Raw genomic sequence first — 19816 nt, 5'->3', positions numbered from 1 at the left:
CTGCATTGAAATGTGCTCTATAATAAACAAGTACCTCTACATCACTCACACTTATGCACTTCTGCACGGCAAATCCGGGAGAAGTGGTACACACTCTACAGTCATCTTTTTAAACAGCCCTTTTATTTAAAAAAAAGTCAGAGACAAGTTTTGTTTTGTTTTGTGTTTCATTATGTGCTGTAAAACGATTTTCTTTGAGGAGTTCTCTTTTGGGCTTCTTTGTTTAATTGAATGACTCTGGTAAATGGTGACTCTTCTGCTCTGTTTTTTGTGCTCCCCTATCCACTCAATAATTTCAGCAGGATNTTTTTTTTTTTTTTTTTTGATAGTTTATAAATTTTACAAAGTCTACTGCTAAATCTGTGACTTGCTTTGCAGTTTATTTGATGGCAAAATTTTTCTTATGTTGCATGCCAATTCAGAGAGTTCCTAAGGAAAAACAATAAGAAGAGTTTTAACTTACTTAAAAAACTCACCAAAAAAGTAAAAAGAAAAGAAAAGAAAAGGATAAAAAAAGACTGGGCAAAGAGAGGTGTATGACTTGTTCTACTCCCATATTTTTGGCCTCAAGAACTTAGAGTGGGTGTCAAGAGGGTATAAGAAATGCTGATGCTCACTCAGAATGAGCTCTTAGCGCTACACCGGTTGTTAAGATATTTCATTGATAAAAGCTCCTCCAGTACCTTCCACCTACCACCACCTGTTCCAGAAATCACTGGAACTCCACAAGAGCCAGCAACCAAAGTGTTAATGGTTGACACAGAGTGGCCTCCCACACCTTTCTCTGGCTGAGCGTACCCTTGCCTTTATTGCTTTTTAAGTATTCTTATAACAAACTGGCCTTACAGAAAAGCTTCGGAACATTATTATGACATGTAACGAATTCCCCATCTCTTGTTCACGGAAGACGAAGATATTATCAGTTGGCTCCAGTGCCCTTTCCCACAGAGCTAGGGCAGGAGAGGGGAGCAGGATGTGGGTGAGGGGCACCTGGCTTTCCAGGTGTTTACGCCTCCCCCATCCCCACAAACTAATGTGGGAAAGGAAATTGCATCCTTGGCTTAAAAGAAACTGGATAGTATCACGTTCAGAAGAGAAAACCGAAGAACAAAGGAATTATCTTTCCAGACGTTGGGTTGAGAAGAATGAGATTAAAAATAGAAAACGAAGGATATGTTTCAAATGTGGAAAAAATTCCTGACAGTAAGAGTTGCCAAACATTGCAACGGCTATAAGGAGAATTTGTTGGGTCTCCCTTGGATTCTTCAGGCACAAGAATGGATTATATGACCTGTCAAAATCACTTTCTAGTTCTCTGACACTATGGTTTTCCTTTTAAAATTACCAACTACTGTTCATATTTTGCTTTGGTCTATTTCCCTTAAAAGAGTATATACCAAAAAGGTACAGCAAATGTATGCTGTTTTTCAATATTCCATACAGAACAATGTACTATGAAATGGGAAGTCCAAAAAAAATTATAAGAAAAAATGTTACAAATTGATTGGTTAATAAGTAGAGTATTTTTTAAAGAACGAGTCCATTTTTTAAAGCACTTTGAAAAATTGCCAAACAAAACTGAGGGAAAACATTAGTGAAAAATAAATGACACTAAATCACACGTCCACTCTCATCAAAACCATGGGGAGAAAAATATATCAATGGAGGAAAAAATTGCTAACACTATGTGCTAGGGTGATGAGATTGCTGATTATTTTGCTTTTCTCATTTCCCTAATTAGTTATAAAATAGTTATATTGCTTTTTATTACTTTTATAGTAATAACAATAAAACAATTCACATATACATATACATATATATGAAATTCTGGGGTAAGTCATTTTGGTCCCTAACCAAATTCCTTCATGTCTTGTGGTTAATACCATCATCTTGCTGAGCTGACACTGCTTTGCCATTCCAGTTTCAGAAACAAAAATTCTAGTGCTCTGAAAACCTCCATATGCAATAATAGATTTAATGCCTTCTGCCAAAAGAGCATCCTCTTTTCTCTCTTCTTGCTTTACTAACAGCTATTTTGAAATCAAATTAGTTTTTACACCTGTAAAAGCTTTTTTTTTTTTTATCAGTCAAAATGAGCTAGTTTAGGACAATCACAAAGTCAGACCAGCTGGCAACACCTAATAAAGCAAACTTCCTATCTTATTCCTCCTGTTTTCCAGAGACTCTGCAGATGGGACAGAGCGATTATTCTGGAGGTCTTAGAATTTTGTTGACTCTTCACATTTCCTCCGAAATGTTCAGAAAATTTCTCTAAAATTTGTGAGAGTAAAGAAAAAGAAGACACCAAAAAGGCTTAGGCAACGACTTGGTACAATTCCTCTCTCATGAACAAACAGATTAAGCATCTAGACCAAGGATCAACAAATCAACAACATGAATGCTGTTTCTACCATGTCCTCCCCCAATGCTGCATCTATGGCAGACATCACTAACTGATCATGATATTCCTACTGAGTATGGACTTGGCCTTAGAATCTTTCTCAACACAATGCTCCTGGCAGCCAATACCAAACAATGACACTTGGCAAGTGAAATGAAGCCTAACATTTCTTAACATAACAGATGTCGACTACTATCTTTAAAATTCAGGCTTCAGGAAAGAGATATAATCTCTAGTCAAACAGACCTGCCTTTGAACCCATGCACCTCCACAGAGCTAGAATCAACATACTGCTTTTCCTTAACAATTAAATGGGCGGAGAATCAAAAAGATAATATACATACGTAAAGTGCCTATTGGGGATGTGCCTAACCTCCAGAATTTGTAGTAAAACTATATACAGCTATTGTAGAGAGAATATCAGGGAGGAGATTTTTCTACCTTGATTTGGTAAATCTCACACCCACATCAAAAGTAGTAGATGTTCAGTTTCATGGAGAGTTAACAGGGTTTGCCACAAAAAGAATATATACTTTTACATATGAGTGTGCCAAAGAACAGATAACATTAAAGTCAATAAAAGGGAACAGGTAAGATAATCAAAAGTTAAAAAGATAAGCAGCAAGGTACAATGGCCTCAGTAAATGAAGTTAACATAGTATCAGTAGTTAAGTAGCTAATACTTATTGAACACATATACGCTGATACTAAACTAAAAGTTTTTCATGTTTTATTTAATTTAATCCTTATGGTGACTCAATGAGATGCAGGTACAATTATTATCTTCATTTGATGTATAAGGATCCTGAGTCTCACAGAAGTTATTTAAATAAACCAAAAGCCATACAGCTAAATGAGGGTAGATCCAGAATTTGAACTTGGGTTTGTCCAAAATCAGAAACAAGGTCCTGCCCAACTTCACTAAGCTACACTGACTGTTTTTTAAAAGTCATAATAAATTACTTTTGTTTGGAGCGTTGCTGCTTATAAAGTGTATTAGTTCAGGTTAAACCACAAGAAATTGCCATTTTTTTATGTCAAAAATAGTTGATACTGGAGATTTTATGTTTCAACCTATAATTTAGTTCTTTGAGTCAGACAGTAATTTCATTGTGAAATATAAACAGGACTTAAAATTCAGGAATCTGAGATCTAGAAAAGATTAAGGATATAGAAGAGTCTTAGCAATTAAAAGATGAAGGAGGAAAGTATGCGTTTTATCTTGGACAGTTCCTTGTTGATTTCACTGTCCATGCAAAATTCCTTCTTACCTAAACATCCCCTTGATTTGCTGCCTTCTTGCTTCTGCTCCATCAATATCTTCTCCCCCTTCCCTCCTGTATATTTCAAAATCCGATACACAGAATTTTCTCCCTTAAGGCTCCCCAAGTCAGGTCAGCCTGTGGAGAGTTCAATCTCTTTCAAACTCATTTCCATGGATCACCTCTGTCATTCACTGCATAATGGTATTGTCTTAATAATTCTTTCAGTCCTGAACTGCCTTTTTGTTGCAATTGCAAAAGGAATTGTTGTTGTCGTTGTTGTTGTTGTTTTCATTTCTTTTTCTGAAATTTCATTGTTACTATATAGGAACGCTATAGATTTTTGTACATTGATTGTGTATCCTGCAACTTAAAAAGTATTTGTTTATTGTTTCTAATAGTTATTTGGTGGAGTCTTTAGGGTTTTCTATAAAGAGAATCACATCATCTACAAAGAGTGACAATTTGACTTCTTCATTCCCAATTTAGATGCCTTTTATTTCTTTCTCTTGTCTGATTGCTCTAGCTAGGACTTCCAACACTGTACTGAATAAGCATGGTGAGAGCAGACAACCTTATCTTGTTCCTGATCTTAAAGGGTTTTATAATTCTTTTCAATCTTCTGTGTAATCATTGTATTTAACTTGACATCATGTTACAGGGTTCCCTTTAATAATTTCTTTTCTCCCTTTGGTGAATCTCTTGAGGCACAATCAGTGTTGGTCATATCCTCCAAATACTACTACACAACACATTTTACTCAAGATTTTTAGAGAAAATAGAGATCATAAACATCACATATTTCAAACCCACAATATCTGTACAAAAAAAAAAAAACCCTCCTCTCCTCCACCAATCTCCTTCTCTATACATCATCCTCCAGGCAATTTCCAAAGAGTCTTTCCAGCCTCCTTGAGCATCCTCCAAGTTCTTCCTCATCCCCTTGTTTCTTTATAGCTCTAAATTCCTTCTCTTATGTAAAGCAATTTGGCCCTACTTCAGCTTCTCTAATTTGCATCTTCACACTTACAAGCACCATGCTCAACAAACTTAAAACCACTTTTGTCCACCTTTCTTAGGAGGTAGCAAAACATTATAAATAATAATGTTTCATGCTTCTTATACAATGTGTTCTTTTCTCCCAATAGCCTATAAGCCAACATCTTAAACACAAGAACATTAATTTAGCACCTACTATGGGCCAGGTACTATGCTCCATGCTTTACGTGGATCAGCCTCTATGTCTGACACTTGCTATACATCCATCTACCAAGACCTATTATACTGTAAGCATAGAGCAGGTATTAAGAATATGTTGTTAAATTGATTTTTGTTTTACTCAATAATCTTTCAAAGCACCAAGAAAAAGGGATTTAAACTAGTGAGGTGAATTCTGGTTCACTGACAGAAATAAATCCACTGTATATATTTTTAAAGATTCTAAATATTAAAAAAGTATTTTCTATAAATCTCTACCTGCTTTTCAACAGTGTAGGCTCTTAATCTATCAAAATTTAACTAAATTATTTAAAATCAGATGTCCATTAATCAGATAAATATTAAAACTTATGGCATAAAGAAAATATAAATAAGTGCTTTTTAAATAACAACATAATCTCACTAATAGAAGAATTATTTAAATGACATGTTCATATACATAAATTAGCAAAACATTTCAAAAATGAATACATCCAGTGCTAGCAAGAATGAAATAAAGCAAGCTTATCCATAGAGTGCTAATAGGACTGTAAATGGAAATATCCACTTCAGAAAATGATGTGGCACTATATATCAAAAAGCCCCAAGATATTTATATCCTTATATTCAGTATTCATAACTACTAGAAATTTATTTGAGAAAATAAGATAAAATTTATGAACAATGATTTCCACTGCAGTGCTATTTCAAAATGGTACTATTTTAAAACAACCTAAATGTGTAACAGGAGGAGTATGATGAAGTAAACTTTGATATACCTACTCAAACTGTTATACGGCATGCTAAAAGCCTGCTAACAAAGGCCTGTAATACAAAAATTTCTTATTAAAATGTTAACTAAAAATCAAGGTGCAAAATTCACACACACACACACACACACACACACACAAAATGGTCACAGATGTTTAAAAATATACATAGAAAACAATGTTATGGATATTTTTTCACTTTAGACCTATGAATAACTTTTCCACTAGTTTATATTAATGACATTGTTACAGTAAATTTTATTATAATCAGAGAAAAATCAAAAATGTTTTCTTTAATAGAAAACTTGGTTTTGGTATATACCGTGGAAACTTTCTCAACCCTCACTAACACAGAGGAACTAATACTGGCAGCATTCTGAACACTCCTAGTTAATAGATTCCTTTCTGTGACCTTGCTACTGTAAGCTGCAGAAGTGTATTTTCCCAAACCAGTTAATGCCATTACACTGGTGACTAAAATTAAGTAAAAGAATAAAATATTGTGTAAATTAATAAAATCTAAGTTAAAAAAAAAACTTATTTATATAAAAAGACCCAATAAAGGTACATCACTAAAAGAAAGGCTGTCAAATTACTTGTAGATGGGTGCTGTTGGAAAACTGAGGAAACGTGGTGGATTATGATTTGATTTACGTGAAAATCCTAAAAATCTAGAATGATCCTATACTATGACTACCACATAAATGCCTTTAATTCTTTTCTTTTAAAGAGTAAGAAACAAAAATTGGAGACCATTTATGATGCATTACTAGTGAGGTGTGTGCCAGATGGATGAACGAATCTCGAGTTAGCACACTTAAGTTAGGTAAAGGTCTCTGCCTCCTACCAAAAATTTGATATTTAATGTATATTTATATATTTTAAGCAAAAGCAAACAATGAAATAGTATATACTTAAATCAACTTTTTAGATAAACCACCAAATACACGTTCTCATTGGTCCGCTAAGAAGGCCTCTACAGCTTATAATATATACACACGAGAGTAACTTATAATCATATATGCAAATTATAATTTATTTAAGAAATGATATTATGTACATGCTTATAAGCAAACATATGTGTGTATATGTATGTATGTATATAAAGATATATTTGTACATATATGTACATGTTTGTCTACATACACACACGCACATATAAAATATATATAAATACCATAAAATTAACTACTCCACTGCTTTACCAAATCATGCGATCATGCAATGAACCTTACAAAAGGAGGTAATTTAGCAAACTCAAAGTGTGAAATTAAACTTAGCAACAATGACCATGGTGTGTGTGGGCACCACGGTTCTGGTTGAAAGCATCTTGTTTCGCTTACAGTTCCTTTACCCTTATCAGCAATGGCCAGAGCCAAGGAACTTCTTGTTCAGACATCCTAAGATGCACTTTCTGGTGGAATTCAAGTACCTAAACCTAAAGCACTCGGTGCCAAGACACCATTTGCAACCAACTCGGAAGTCTACTTTGGAACTCTTCAGATTGATAAGTTTCTCAAAGGTCAGTCCAAGTTATTAATGCTCATTCTACTTCACTATGTGAGATAAAGACTGCCTAAATAAGTTCGGAAGCCCAAACGATGATGAAAATTGCTCTTGTTTAAAAACATATTAGAACTTTTTTGGTAAATGAGTATATTTTCATTTTTCTTCTTTGCTGAAAAGATATTAAAACAGTAACACTATACAGGAGAGCATTATACCGTTAAGTATAAAGGAGAGTTAGAAAATGTTCCAAGTGAAGCACTGAGAACCTGGCTTCAAACCTTTGCTCCTTGCTTTCTTGCTCTGCGATCGTGGGAAAGTTATTTAACATCTCTGAACCTCATTTCCTCAGCTTAAAAACGAGAAAACTACTGCCATCCTTACGAGGTCTTGTGAAATTAGCCAAAACCACTTATATGCCTGGCACATGTATTGAGTGGGAGATCAGTAAATGCTCATTTCTCCTCCTACTCAAGTTTTAGTGTGTTAATCAGAAATAGGGTTATTTGAGGATCCAAAGCAGTAATATATATTCATCAGAGAGTCTGGCCCAACTCTGATCCACAGTAAATGTCTTCTCTTGAAAAAAAATAAATAAACGACTAGAAACATTGATAAATAACTCCATACACAATGTTGTTAGTTCTCAGTTAATTTCATTAATCATAGAAAGAATACACCCTATTATTTAATATATATTACACACACACACACACACACACACACACACACACAGAGCTCCAAGTGAAATGTAAGGCTTACCTGCAGTTCCAGAGAGTTCCACACTTAAGGTTCGTTCAATAGTCTTGTTCTCAAATGGGGAACCCTTGGTGTCACTGGAAGATATGGCACATTTATAAAAACAAACTGAAATGGAGTTGCTGTAGCCAAATGTATTAGAACCCCCTTCCCTTTCTGAAAATCGTTACATTTCTTAATACTTACTTTGGTGACTCTGGGGTCAGAGGAAGAGATAAAGTTGTTGGTTTGGCTAAAGGAAAAAAAAGGAAACTAATTATGAAATATTGAGTGTTTTTCTTAGATTTGTTTTCTTTCTACTACAGTCAGGTTGGAAACTGGAAACTGGAAAATGAAAGTAAGAAAATCCCTGAATATTGGATCAAAGTCAGACAACAGTCCATTATGCTAAAAAAAAAAAAAACTCCAAACAACATTTGCATCAGAAAATTATCATTCAAAAAACATATAAAAACAGAATTTTCCAAAAAAGAAATGTAGCATCCCTGTTAAGAATTCAAAATTTTGCATCATACCATCAGAGAGAAATAATGTGTTCTATTTTAATTTGGAATACAGTACACGGTTTGTTTAGACAAGAAAACAGCAGAGTAACTACAAGATGACAGAACGTTATGAATATTCAGTTGATTTTTCTCCTAACATGTATAATTTTATATCTAGCCTGAGAATAGATTATTTCTATGAGGCCAAAACTCACTCACTCAATAACCATTCTAATTCACTAAAAATTAATTGAGAGATTATGGCAAATTGTCGACATTGACCCAAATGGCTTAAAAGGGGTTCAGATCTCCAGATCTGTTAGACAACTAAAGTAACATACTATGTTTGTCAGTTGAGAGACTTATACACTTGTAAAGAAAGCTCATCTACTTCCTTTTATGCTCCCTAAATTCTCCCTCCTACAGAAGGCATTTCCCAATTATTAAGGGGGAATAAGACTCTTCTCACGCCCAAATTCCAATTGCTTCACTTTGGCAGTCTTGTATTTTGAACAGAAGGAGGGGGAAACATGAGAAATGCCCTTGGGATATATATCCACATATTATGTATATATATGCTTATCTATAAAGATATATTTGTACGTATGTGGGTTTATGTCAGTTTTTTTCTCAGTAAAATAACTACTTTCGAAAGGTCAAGAGATAGTCGTTTATGAAATGAAAATCATAGACATGAAACCAAAAACATCTTTAGAATAAACTTCCTTATTTTATGGATGAAAAACCTGAGAAAACTCTTTAGAGATGCTAAATGATATTTCCAAGGCCATAAAACTAGTTACTGGTAGAGGCAGCCCAGAATATATTTCCTTTCTCCTATTATCAAAAGGAACTGCAACCAATAGATATTAAAGTAAATTAATCAACCCCAGTAATTAAGGTCCTTTGAAATGTGAAAATAATATTTATGTCCAAATTAGGCTGAAATTAGGTACTTTACTTGGATAAATAGTATTTACATATTTAATTTGTAGGCTTAGATTTAGTTTTTAAGCAAAGGAATGGTTTATCATCCATCCAGTGTGCATCCAGTAATATGAAGCTCTGCTGTCTTCTACAAATTAGGTACATTGATTGATTGGCTTTTTCATATACACAGATAAATGAACTGGGTTTACATTAATTTTTTTAGTATGTCTGATATAATGAGCCTTTCAAAAAGAACACACTTATGAAGGAACTTTATCAACTTTTGCAGTGCTCAACTAATAATTAGGATAATGCAAACAAGTTCTGTAGAATATGTCACCAGATATGAACTATGTGCTATCTCACACAATAAATGTACACTGGAAATCAGTCACTGGAATTCTAGTTTTAAGGTGTAGGGTAGGGTACCTGAAATGCTCAAAGGAAGACTCTCAAAATTCTGAAAGTTGGGTACAGGTAAGGCCAAGGACAATGGAAGGACAGGAGAAGGCAGTGGCCATATTTAATGGGAGAGAAGGCAAACAGGAAATGAGGGCCTTAGGAAGGGTATAGCCCCCAACCACATTCAGATCCTAATCCCTGAAAAAGCCCATACTCACAAAAGACACCGCTACAGGGACACTGATTTTGTTCACTCGAGTTTAACCCACACCCATTCAAATGACTGGTAGACACAGACTCTATGATCCTTGAGGGCAGGAATGCATCTTTTTCATGCAAATCATGGTATTCTTGATGAATGAATTCATCAACAAATGAATGGGTAAACAAATAAGTGAGATACCAACATGGGCCAAAGGTCAGACCATTATCCTAAGGAACCTAAAAGAACCTGACCCCACAACGTTACAAAGAGCAGACATAAAGCTCAGTGAGAAAAAATTACAATACATGAAGGTAACATCAGTAGATCCTCTTAGCTAATAATTCAGTAATTCATATAGTTTATAATTTTAAATTTTGAATAATAATTTAAATAATCCCTGAAACCGAGCATTTATTTCCTGTTAGTTATTAACAGCCAGACATGTTTATTTTCTTTCAGGCCTTTAATAACTACAGAATTTTGGGGGGTGGGGGAGTGGGGGAAGCAAATGGCTTTGTTCTGGGATAAGCTTTTTATGCCCCACCACAGACATAAACCTAAAAAAAAACCAAATAAATAAAATGCAGCAGGTCTCTTCTAAAGAATATTCTTCCATAGGCCAATTTAATTCTTCACCTGCTATGGTTCGTAACAGTTCACAGTAATTTTCTGGGGTAAGCAAATTAAAGAAAAAATTTTTTTAAAGCCTCAAAATCCAAAAGGACCAATTAAAGTTTAAAAAAAAATCTTTAAAACATGTGCTGCTGGACTGAGTTCACTGACTACAAGGTTTTACTAAGCCTGAGACTTCGAATTCACCTCCAAAAAAATCGACACATGATGAACATGAGGTAGAGAATAGCTCAGTGAATTCTTCAGTTCACTCACTAGAGCAAGCCCAGCTGGCTTTCCTTCACCTGAGGCTTTCGACAGCCGTGAGTCCCACAGCATGTCCAGCTCTGCTCTGAGACAAACTCTTCCAGCGAGTGGGTATGAGGGGCCTATCAGGGCTAAGCAAGCCAAGAGAATGCATTCGACTCATTTCGAGAATACATTTCCCTGAACTGCTGGAAAGGGACGGACAGTGATTTTTGAGACAGCCACCAGGACAATCTAACTGAGAGCCAATATAAAATATTAAAGGAAGCTTCCTGAAAATTCTGGGCCTATGGTGAGGTAGTGATGAGAGAGGGAAATTCGAAACACTGGGAAAGAAAATACTTATGAAAAGCAGCAGCAACGGCATACCTGTGTGAAATAATCATGGTTCAAAACAAGGCCCAGGGACTACCAGTCTGCAGCTGGAAGGGGAAGTTGGGAAAACAAAAGGGAAAAAAAGAGGTGGATGTTTATAACTGCTCTTTTAGCAGAGGCCTACTGGCGCTACAAGGTTAGAGGCTGTGTTCACGTGAAAACGAATGTCTTAAAGCTACAGTAATTTTCATCACGCTCTCTTTGGGCCTCTCAGACTAGAATATTTTGAGAGAAAGAGCCAAAAAGAAAGAAAATTCTTGCTCTGCCAAGAGAGTTCTTCCCCAAATCACCCTGATCTGCCTCAGAAGCTCCAGTCTTCTAGTAATGTATGGAGATAATAAAAATCAACCTAGACGTTTCGTGTAATCTAGGCGATAGTTTTTAAAAATAGAAAGCACGTAAAAATTCAAGAAATTTCCCAATCTTTATTTACAAAATAAAATCTGGGAGCTTAATATGTACTCTAAAAGAAACAGAGAGAGAAAGAAAAAGAATGCACTTAATAATCAGGGGAGGCTGCGTAATTATTATTTACTATTTCTTAAGGTATATATAGCAATCAGCGATGCCTCATTTTTTCCATGTTTGAAAGGGGAAAAAAATCAAAGCTGTTTATTAAGTTGCCTAGCCCGGTTTGTTCAGAACTTCAATTATCTCAGCATTTCAGAGTTCATGTTCACTTCCTCTGGTGTTGCGATGCCCCCACTTCAACGGTCACCCCCCTCCACCCAAGCTTACATTTCAGGTATCTTTTGGTGATTGTGAATTAGGCCGCACATCAGCTGAATAGGATATGTTCAACCTGTGTCCAAGGAAGGATTTTTTTTTCCCCATCTATAATAAAGTGCTGACTTCTCTATCCAAACAGGCACCACCGGAACGGAAGCCCAAAGTTTGGGCATCGTGAGCTCGGTGCGTGTTGACTTTACCTACAGCTCCCTCACCCACAGAGTGTGTTTCGCTCCCCAGCCTACCTTGTAAATGTTGCGACTGTGACTGTGTGTGGGACTTCTTTTTGGAGGTGCATTTGTCTCTGCTGCTGTTCCTGGTCTCTGTGGGTTTAGCGTGAGGAGGGTCATCGTTTGTGGTCAGATACTTGAGAAGCTCTGAGCAGGGACGTCTTTGCGGCTTTTGCTGTTGACAAATGCTCTTCGCTTTATTGCTCCATGAATTCTCGGTCTTAAAAACAAGGCATAAAGAAAGCTAAAATTAGTGAACTGAACCTTATCAGAATGGATATAGGTTTTCTGAAGAGATGGGATTTTCAATGAAGTGTTCAGTCTAAGTGTACTAGATCTATGAGCTGTGAATAATTGTTTGCAGAACAAGGAAAGAAAATTACATTTAAAATTCCTAAATGACATTTATGCAGCTTTTTATTTCATTTCTCCTACATTTCAATGTTCTTACTCAGCAACATGTAACTAACAAGACCCTACAGCGCCTTTACGGTGAATAAAAAAAAAAAAATAAGCTGGTTTAAACCTTAATTTGCCACTGATTGCTGGAGCCCAGTATTCACAATTCTCTTAAGTACCCCTTAACGCTCCGTTTTCACTCACAGTGAATGGCAAGACAAACATTGTTTAATACAGCCCGCTAACCGAATTATGTCATTGCCAGCATTCCATCCAATTAATGGCAGAGATAGATCTTTTGCAGTGATTCCAGAGCAATCTTTCTCAGGTTAGACAGCTGGCAAAATGGCAATCCTGCATCTTAAAGTCACTCATAGATAATACCAGCCCATCGGCAAATTAAATTGTAGCCCACATTACTGCATATATTAATAAATGGGCAAGGAGTAACAGACGGTAGAACTTCCATTCCAACTGTCCAAAGACAAAGCGTAAATGAACATTTTCTAGTTTAAAGTAGCTGGAGTGTTGCTTTTGGAAACGCATTTCATAATGTGTTTCGCCGTGATGAAGCAACTGCAGGATCCCAGCTGAATTAACACATATAAATAAAACTATCGATTGTTTTACAGCTTCAAGCGAAAACCCTTTGTTACTTTTCCCTCTGTATTAAAAAGCTTACATCTGTACCTTAACAACTGCAGGGTTTGTTCTGATCCTGTGATTATGGTTTGCATGGTTCTGGGTACTGAGACCACTGCATTCATTATAACTTAGCTGAGTGTTGGCCGGTGCCAGTAACAGCTTCTTAAGCTAGAAACATATCGGAGAAGGGAAAAAGTAAAAAAAAAGTTATGCATCTTCTAAGCACTGGAATAAGTTACAAAACTTTAAACTTAAAATAAATTATGATCATAAAAAGTAATTCTATTACTCTTTAATTATATCTTAGCACAAAGACACTAAAGGAAAGGTAATTTTAAAAAAGTAAGAAAAAATTTGACATTGCACTGCCAATTGTGAAAGTATTTCCTTTTCCTATATTTGAAACTTAATATTGTCCGCCTTAATCTTTCTTTCAGATAAAATTAGGCAAAAAGATCTTCCTAAAAGGACTTCCAAGTCACTACTATGTGAAAAAGCTGACTTGCTAAATGAGGACTTGGGGAGTAGGGAGGTAATATATGGACATTTTCCTCTCAATAACCCACTGAATCAAGTGGCAATAAGTAAAATATTCTGTGATGTTTTGAATCATGTTGCACAACCAAGTAAAAAACTTTACTGATTCAAAGAATATTTGGGATAAAAGAGTGGCTGTCACTGAAGAGGATTTGTAAATAGGGTCAGGAGATGTGGGTTCTGGCTCAAGCAAAGTATTTACTGTCTCTGGATCTCTGTTTCTTCATTTGACTCGAGGACCTTTCAGGACCTCCCTGATTAGACACTTACTTAGTATGACTCTAGGTCAACAATACCCCCCAGTCGAACCAAGTGTGTGGATAAGAGTCATCTGGTGTCAATGTAAAGAAATCAGAGTCCTAGACAGCAATATTGACAAATAAAGAAATTGGGGAATAAGTAACAATTACTCATGAGATATCTTATTCTAGATCAGAAATTTCAAAAGGCAGAAGAAAAAAGTAGTGCTTTTACAAGGAGTGCTTTTAATATTTAAAAATTTAGAGATGGGAGACAAACAGCTTCTAAATGGCACGTCAAGGACATTATTAAAGTTTGGAGGATGGCATTCCCTAATTTACATTGTATGCTCTTACATCAGATTTATTGCAAATGACAAATGGCTACCACAGATGAGAAGGTAAAACTGTGTCTTAGAACTAATAAAATTCTGGTCAAGCACTGCACCAAAAAGAAAATTCACTCTTCACTACCAACAAACTCACCCTTCATTGTCTACCATAAATTCAGGTACCTTAGGTTGCAAATGTGCTATTATTTTTCAATCTTCATAACAATTATGGATTCAAAGGCTTAAAATATTATATACCCCTTGATCTACATTTTATTTCTAGAATTGTTTTCATAAGAATAAAACTATAAATGTCAGTTATTATACAATTTATGACAGTAAAAAACAGGAGAAAATGACTAAATATCCAACCATAGGGATTACTCAATAAACAAGGACATCTTCAAATAATAAAATACTATGCAACCATTAAAAATAGTGAATGCATTTAAAATTCACAAACGTACTGATGCTATATCTTAATAAAAGAGTAGAATTCAATCATTTCGTGTATTTGAGGTTATTTGAAATTACAGGTGAATTCTTTTTAGTTGCCTACATTTTCCAAATTGCTACCATGAACATAAATAATACTAAGATATAAAAGTACACACATATACACACAAAAGATAGTTTAAAAAATGAAGTAAGATCACAGACTGTATTATCAATATTTTGAAGCATAGAATCACAGAATCTGCAACTCCAAGTTGGGGATTGTTTTGGCATCAGTCTAAATCAAAAATCCAGACCTTATTGTTACTACATCATACCCATGCAGCGGGTAGCCAGAGGCAACTCCAATTCCTGTTAAACAGTAGGAAGGGTTCTTACTAGAGACGGCTCTTCTGCCTCCTGAGGCGGAGGGGTGCCGTCAGGCATGGAGGAAGGACTAGCCTCATTCTCAGTGGTCACATCTCCATCTGTCAGTGCATCAAATGAGGGCAATCCGTCTTCATCCACAGGGAGACTGTCCAGTGTCTCTGTGAGGACTGCTAGCAAGTTCGCCTCATTCTCTTCATCTATCTTCTGCAAAAACAGAAAAACAGACGAAGACGTGAGTGAGTTGACACTGGGAGATGGGCAATACTATTAATCAGTGTAGACTGGACATGTTTAGCCAAATGAGTAAACTGTACGTGAAATTTTGGGTGTCCATGCCAGAATACAAAATCACATCTCCCTCAAATTCCAAATTTCACTTTTGGTCTGAAACACACAATCAATTAATATCTCTACTGTACCAATCTCTGATTGCCGAGCTATCCAATTTAGCAATTTATGTCAGTGCTTAAAACTGCTGTATATGATTCTGTCTTGTTCACAGTCATTTTCCACATGTTTGTCTTGTTTCCCCAACTAAAAGAGATGATTTAGAGAATCTCAGGACTTGAGAGGATTTTAACCATCATCTATTTCATCTTCACACACAGTGTTTCAATCTCCAATGCAGCATACCTGGCAAAATGTTAGAACCCTCTTATTTGAATACTACTGGAAACAAACTATACCAAGAGAAACTATACACTTTCATGGTTTCAATTATAATTTTATCACAGAACACTCCATAGTCATTTATTTCTCTCTCTGACAACTCTCCCAACTTTAGTCATAAATCTATAACTGCCTACTGGATATTTATACTTGATAATAGCTCCCTCTTCTCCAAAATTTAGACTTCAAGAACCCTGACGACAGAACTGCTATTTCTCTTGACTTCTCATGTTTGAGTAACAATTCTTCAGACCTTAACTCTGGAACTACCTTGAGTCCTCTTTATCTGGTCAGTCACTACTTAGAGGTTTATTTTGTAATGTCTATTAAATATATTCATTTCTCACGGCCAAGGGCACTACTTCAGTTCAACGTCACTTCTAACGGGGGCTCCTGCAAACATACTGTAACTCATTTTCCCACCTCCCACACTCATTGTCACCAACACATACTTGGAAAGCTAATCTTCACTTATTCATTCCACAAATATTTTTGAACACTTACTCTATGTTAGGGCCACGCTAGGTGTTGAAGACACAAAGAGAAATAAGACAAAACTCTGCCTCTCCAATAATACTCCAGTGGAAGGGAAGAACCTGTAAACGGTTTACTGTACAAGATATTATTTATTTCAGTAGTCTGTACAAAAACTTTCAAGATCTCTCAAATTGTAGCTTATGCACCTTGCTTACTGGGCAATGTGCTATATTTTATGCACATGGGTGACCAATGCTGGGCACACAGCATAGTCATCGATTACTCGCTGAATAATTCATTGTTCTGCATTTATTTCCTAGAACATTGTTGTGTGTATCGCTTTATTTCCCTTCTTTTAGCTCTTCACATTCTTTGTCCAATGACCTGTTTCACATGTCTTAAAGTTCTGTACACTATGACATTAACAATAGCTAAATTATCCCACACAGATTCTATTACGAAATGCACCTAAGCTGCTGACATCTAATGAAGCTAGCAGTGCCCACACTTCCTTTCTCTCTAGGACTGAACTCCAGTTAATTGACCTGACAAAATTACAAGAATCACAGAATAAGACAGCTAATCAGAAAATCAAATTGTATTACTAGAGAAATTAGGCAGGCTTTTATCACGTATGCATTCTATTTCCACATAAAAATTGTTTTCCCTCGTCACTGATCAGCCTCTATTCCAGGAGGAAAACTACAGATTTCTTTCTCCTTTGTATTCAAGAAGCCAAGAAGAGCTGTTTGCTACTCACAGAGGCCTTTACTGGGCATTTTTTAACACTTGCATACTGCATCTCCCTAATGCCCCTGGAATTGACATTGTGAGTCAAGTGGATTGAGGCACACAGAATGGAGTGACAATGTATGAGTTTTAAAACTAATGCAGAAGGTAATTCCTAATCAGAAGGAAAAAAACATTAACTTCAAAATGGCACCACTTCCTTCCATAAACTGACCAATTCCTTAAAATTCAAATTGTTCAGTTCAATCACAAAACCTTACTGGTGTTCCTCTCTTCCCCTCAATTATTCTGGACAATGTCCATGTAATTTTAATAATAAAGATACTGAAATGATTTTTCTTTATATGCTGTCAAGGATTATAATTTGGTATCCAAAGATTCCAATATCTTTTTTTTTTTTAATTAGATTCCCTCACATACCAAAAAACCAAGTCAGGTTATTAAACTGTTCTGAATAAAAATTATAATTAAGTCAAATATATATGATTTTAAATATCTCCCAAATCATGAAATTTATATTAATATAAGTATCTCCATGTCATCTATTAGAAATAATTTTGAAGTATCTCAAGCACACACACACACACACACACACACACACACACACACACTTTCAGTAAACTGCACTTTTTTCCAGGTATCCCAATTTTCATAAAGGCTTATTTCAAGTTTAAAAATAGCTCAAGAATATTAGTTAAGAATGTTTACCAGTAAATGAGCAATTGTGTTTACCCCGATTTAAATTTTGTGTTTGGATTCTCAGCAATACTACAAGCCTCTATTTGCTTTCAATCACATAACACAATAGCACCTTAGTTTCATCCCTACTGTAAACAAACTGCAATAATTCCAGTCAAGTAAAAATGACAAAGAACACTTAAATTAACTAGTTTTTTTTTTTCTCAATTTCTTTAATAAGCCTGAGCAAATGTACACCAAATACAATGGCAGAAATATTGGAGTCTGATAATGTTATAATTAATTTACAAGATCTGATTAAACCACCAACTCTTTTATTTCTCCTCTTTACTGGAATCAAAATCGGCAAAGAGGGGTTATTGAATGGGAGATTTCCACTGTGTTTGTTTATGTGTGTGAACGTGAGTGAGTGAGTATGCGAATATGTGTGCATGTGTGTGTTGGGATCTGTAGGTAAAACCGGCTGGTATTCGACTTGCATGGACCAGTTGGACTATAATCATTATATACAGTCAGTGTCTGTTAAAAACAATTTAAACCTTTTAATTATCCTCCCTATATGCAGTTGACTCCAAGAGGGGCTCCTAGACCAATTATTTTCAAAAAGCTGTTTTTAAATTAAGGAAGAAAAGAATGTTATTATTTTAAATTTTGTGTGTTTTCTTTAATAATAGAAAACTGGGGAGAAACTTTAATATTTACCAATGACACTTCTGTGTGGAAGCTCAACAGATATCCTTATACATAAACCTGAGTGGACACTGCCCCTCGCATGGCAATTTCAATCAGTTTACCCTGAGTTTCAACAATCAAACGCCTCCCAGAGAAGGCAATGGATGCGACCAAAAGGACTGTGTTAAACAATTAATGTCACTTTCCATTATTGCTTCCGTCCCAATTTACAGAGCAAATAAATCAAAGTCACTGCAGAGGAAGCACACTGGCCTAGTAACACATGTCTGTTCACAGGTGACAGGACATGAAGACACATTAGTCAGTGACATGACAAGATAACCTTTCAAAGACACGGCTCTGATACTGCTTTCTAGACGTTTGAAACGGCTGTTTTTACGAAAATATACTTATTAGCTTTAAGTAAGTTAAAAAAAGAAAAGCAGTGAAGTGAGAAAGAGAATGCGGATCACCATTTGGGTAGCGATCTATAGCTACGCAAACGGGGCTCTGCCTTGCAGCCGGTAGCATAGGGGTACAAGTGAAGATAGAAACCAAGCCAAGAGGCATTTCCACCCTTGAGCTCTGTGGTTATCAAGCATCACTTCCCAAGGAGGGTTGCAACCTTGTGCTCTCCTTATACAATGCAAGTCCACGCTACTCTTCCGACCTAAATAAAGGTCCTTTAGACTATAATACTTCATTCTCTAAGGGCTCCCCAGGAACAAAGAAGGCACATCGACAAAAACTCACTCGAGGCATAAAGAATTTTTAGTGACGATGAGATGCAAGCATGTATACGAACAACCCAAAATTTAGAATGTGCACCAATTCCAAAGCAATGCCCTGTCCTTAATAAATGAGAGTTTGGAACAGTCAACAGAATCAGAAGGCTCATGACTGCCTTTTGGGACTGCTGGGTCCCCATATGACCTGTACTAATTGTGCTATAATTCAAAAGGCACAGTTGAAGGAAGGTAAATTCTGCTTCTTCAGTACCCAGAGTCACCTCAAAATTGAAATTTGGAATCTAGTGGGTAATATCTGGGTCCTCTGCCTTTGCCACAAGGATATTCCAACTGGTTACCCATCCTGGGGCAGACAGTGCATTCCACTCACTCCACTGCACACAGAGTGAATAAATCCACTAAATTAAGTAGGAGATGAGGGGCTTTGAAATGCTAACAGACACCTGAAGGGAGAAACCTAGAGTGAAAACTGCATGTGGTATCCCCAAGATTTCTAAATGCAGGCTATTACGAAAGGACCGTGCCCTGCTTACGATAGTAATGTTTTCTACATCTTGTGGAATTGCAATTACGCTCTGCGTCCCTAGATTCTCACACTTGCTTGATCTCTGTTTGATAAAAATAGTTTAATAGCCATTTAATCACAGCTTCATTATCTTAGCTCTCTTAATGTGAATTAGGCCAGGAGAATTC

The 19816-nt window shown here is 36.0% G+C and overlaps 1 protein-coding gene across 4 annotated transcripts in view; it reads right to left on the bottom strand.

Moving 5' to 3' along the window:
- The window catches only part of PPARGC1A (PPARG coactivator 1 alpha), a 97669-nt gene that overhangs the window by 28414 nt on the left and 49439 nt on the right, over positions 1-19816 (bottom strand). For all 4 annotated transcript variants that reach the window (XM_039838074.1, XM_039838075.1, XM_039838076.1 and 1 more), the window contains 5 exons: positions 15117-15311; positions 13220-13342; positions 12146-12350; positions 8082-8127; positions 7899-7972 (listed from right to left, as the gene is read on the bottom strand). In XM_039838074.1, coding sequence (XP_039694008.1) covers positions 7899-7972; positions 8082-8127; positions 12146-12350; positions 13220-13342; positions 15117-15311 — 643 coding nt within the window. The remainder of the gene's footprint in view (positions 1-7898; positions 7973-8081; positions 8128-12145; positions 12351-13219; positions 13343-15116; positions 15312-19816) is intronic.

Source organism: Pteropus medius, unplaced genomic scaffold, assembly GCF_902729225.1.
Source record: "Pteropus medius unplaced genomic scaffold, Ma_sr-lr_union100, whole genome shotgun sequence".
NCBI lineage: Eukaryota > Metazoa > Chordata > Mammalia > Chiroptera > Pteropodidae > Pteropus > Pteropus medius.
Note: the sequence above shows the minus strand (reverse complement) of the source record. Positions and strands in the feature narration are given on the sequence as shown.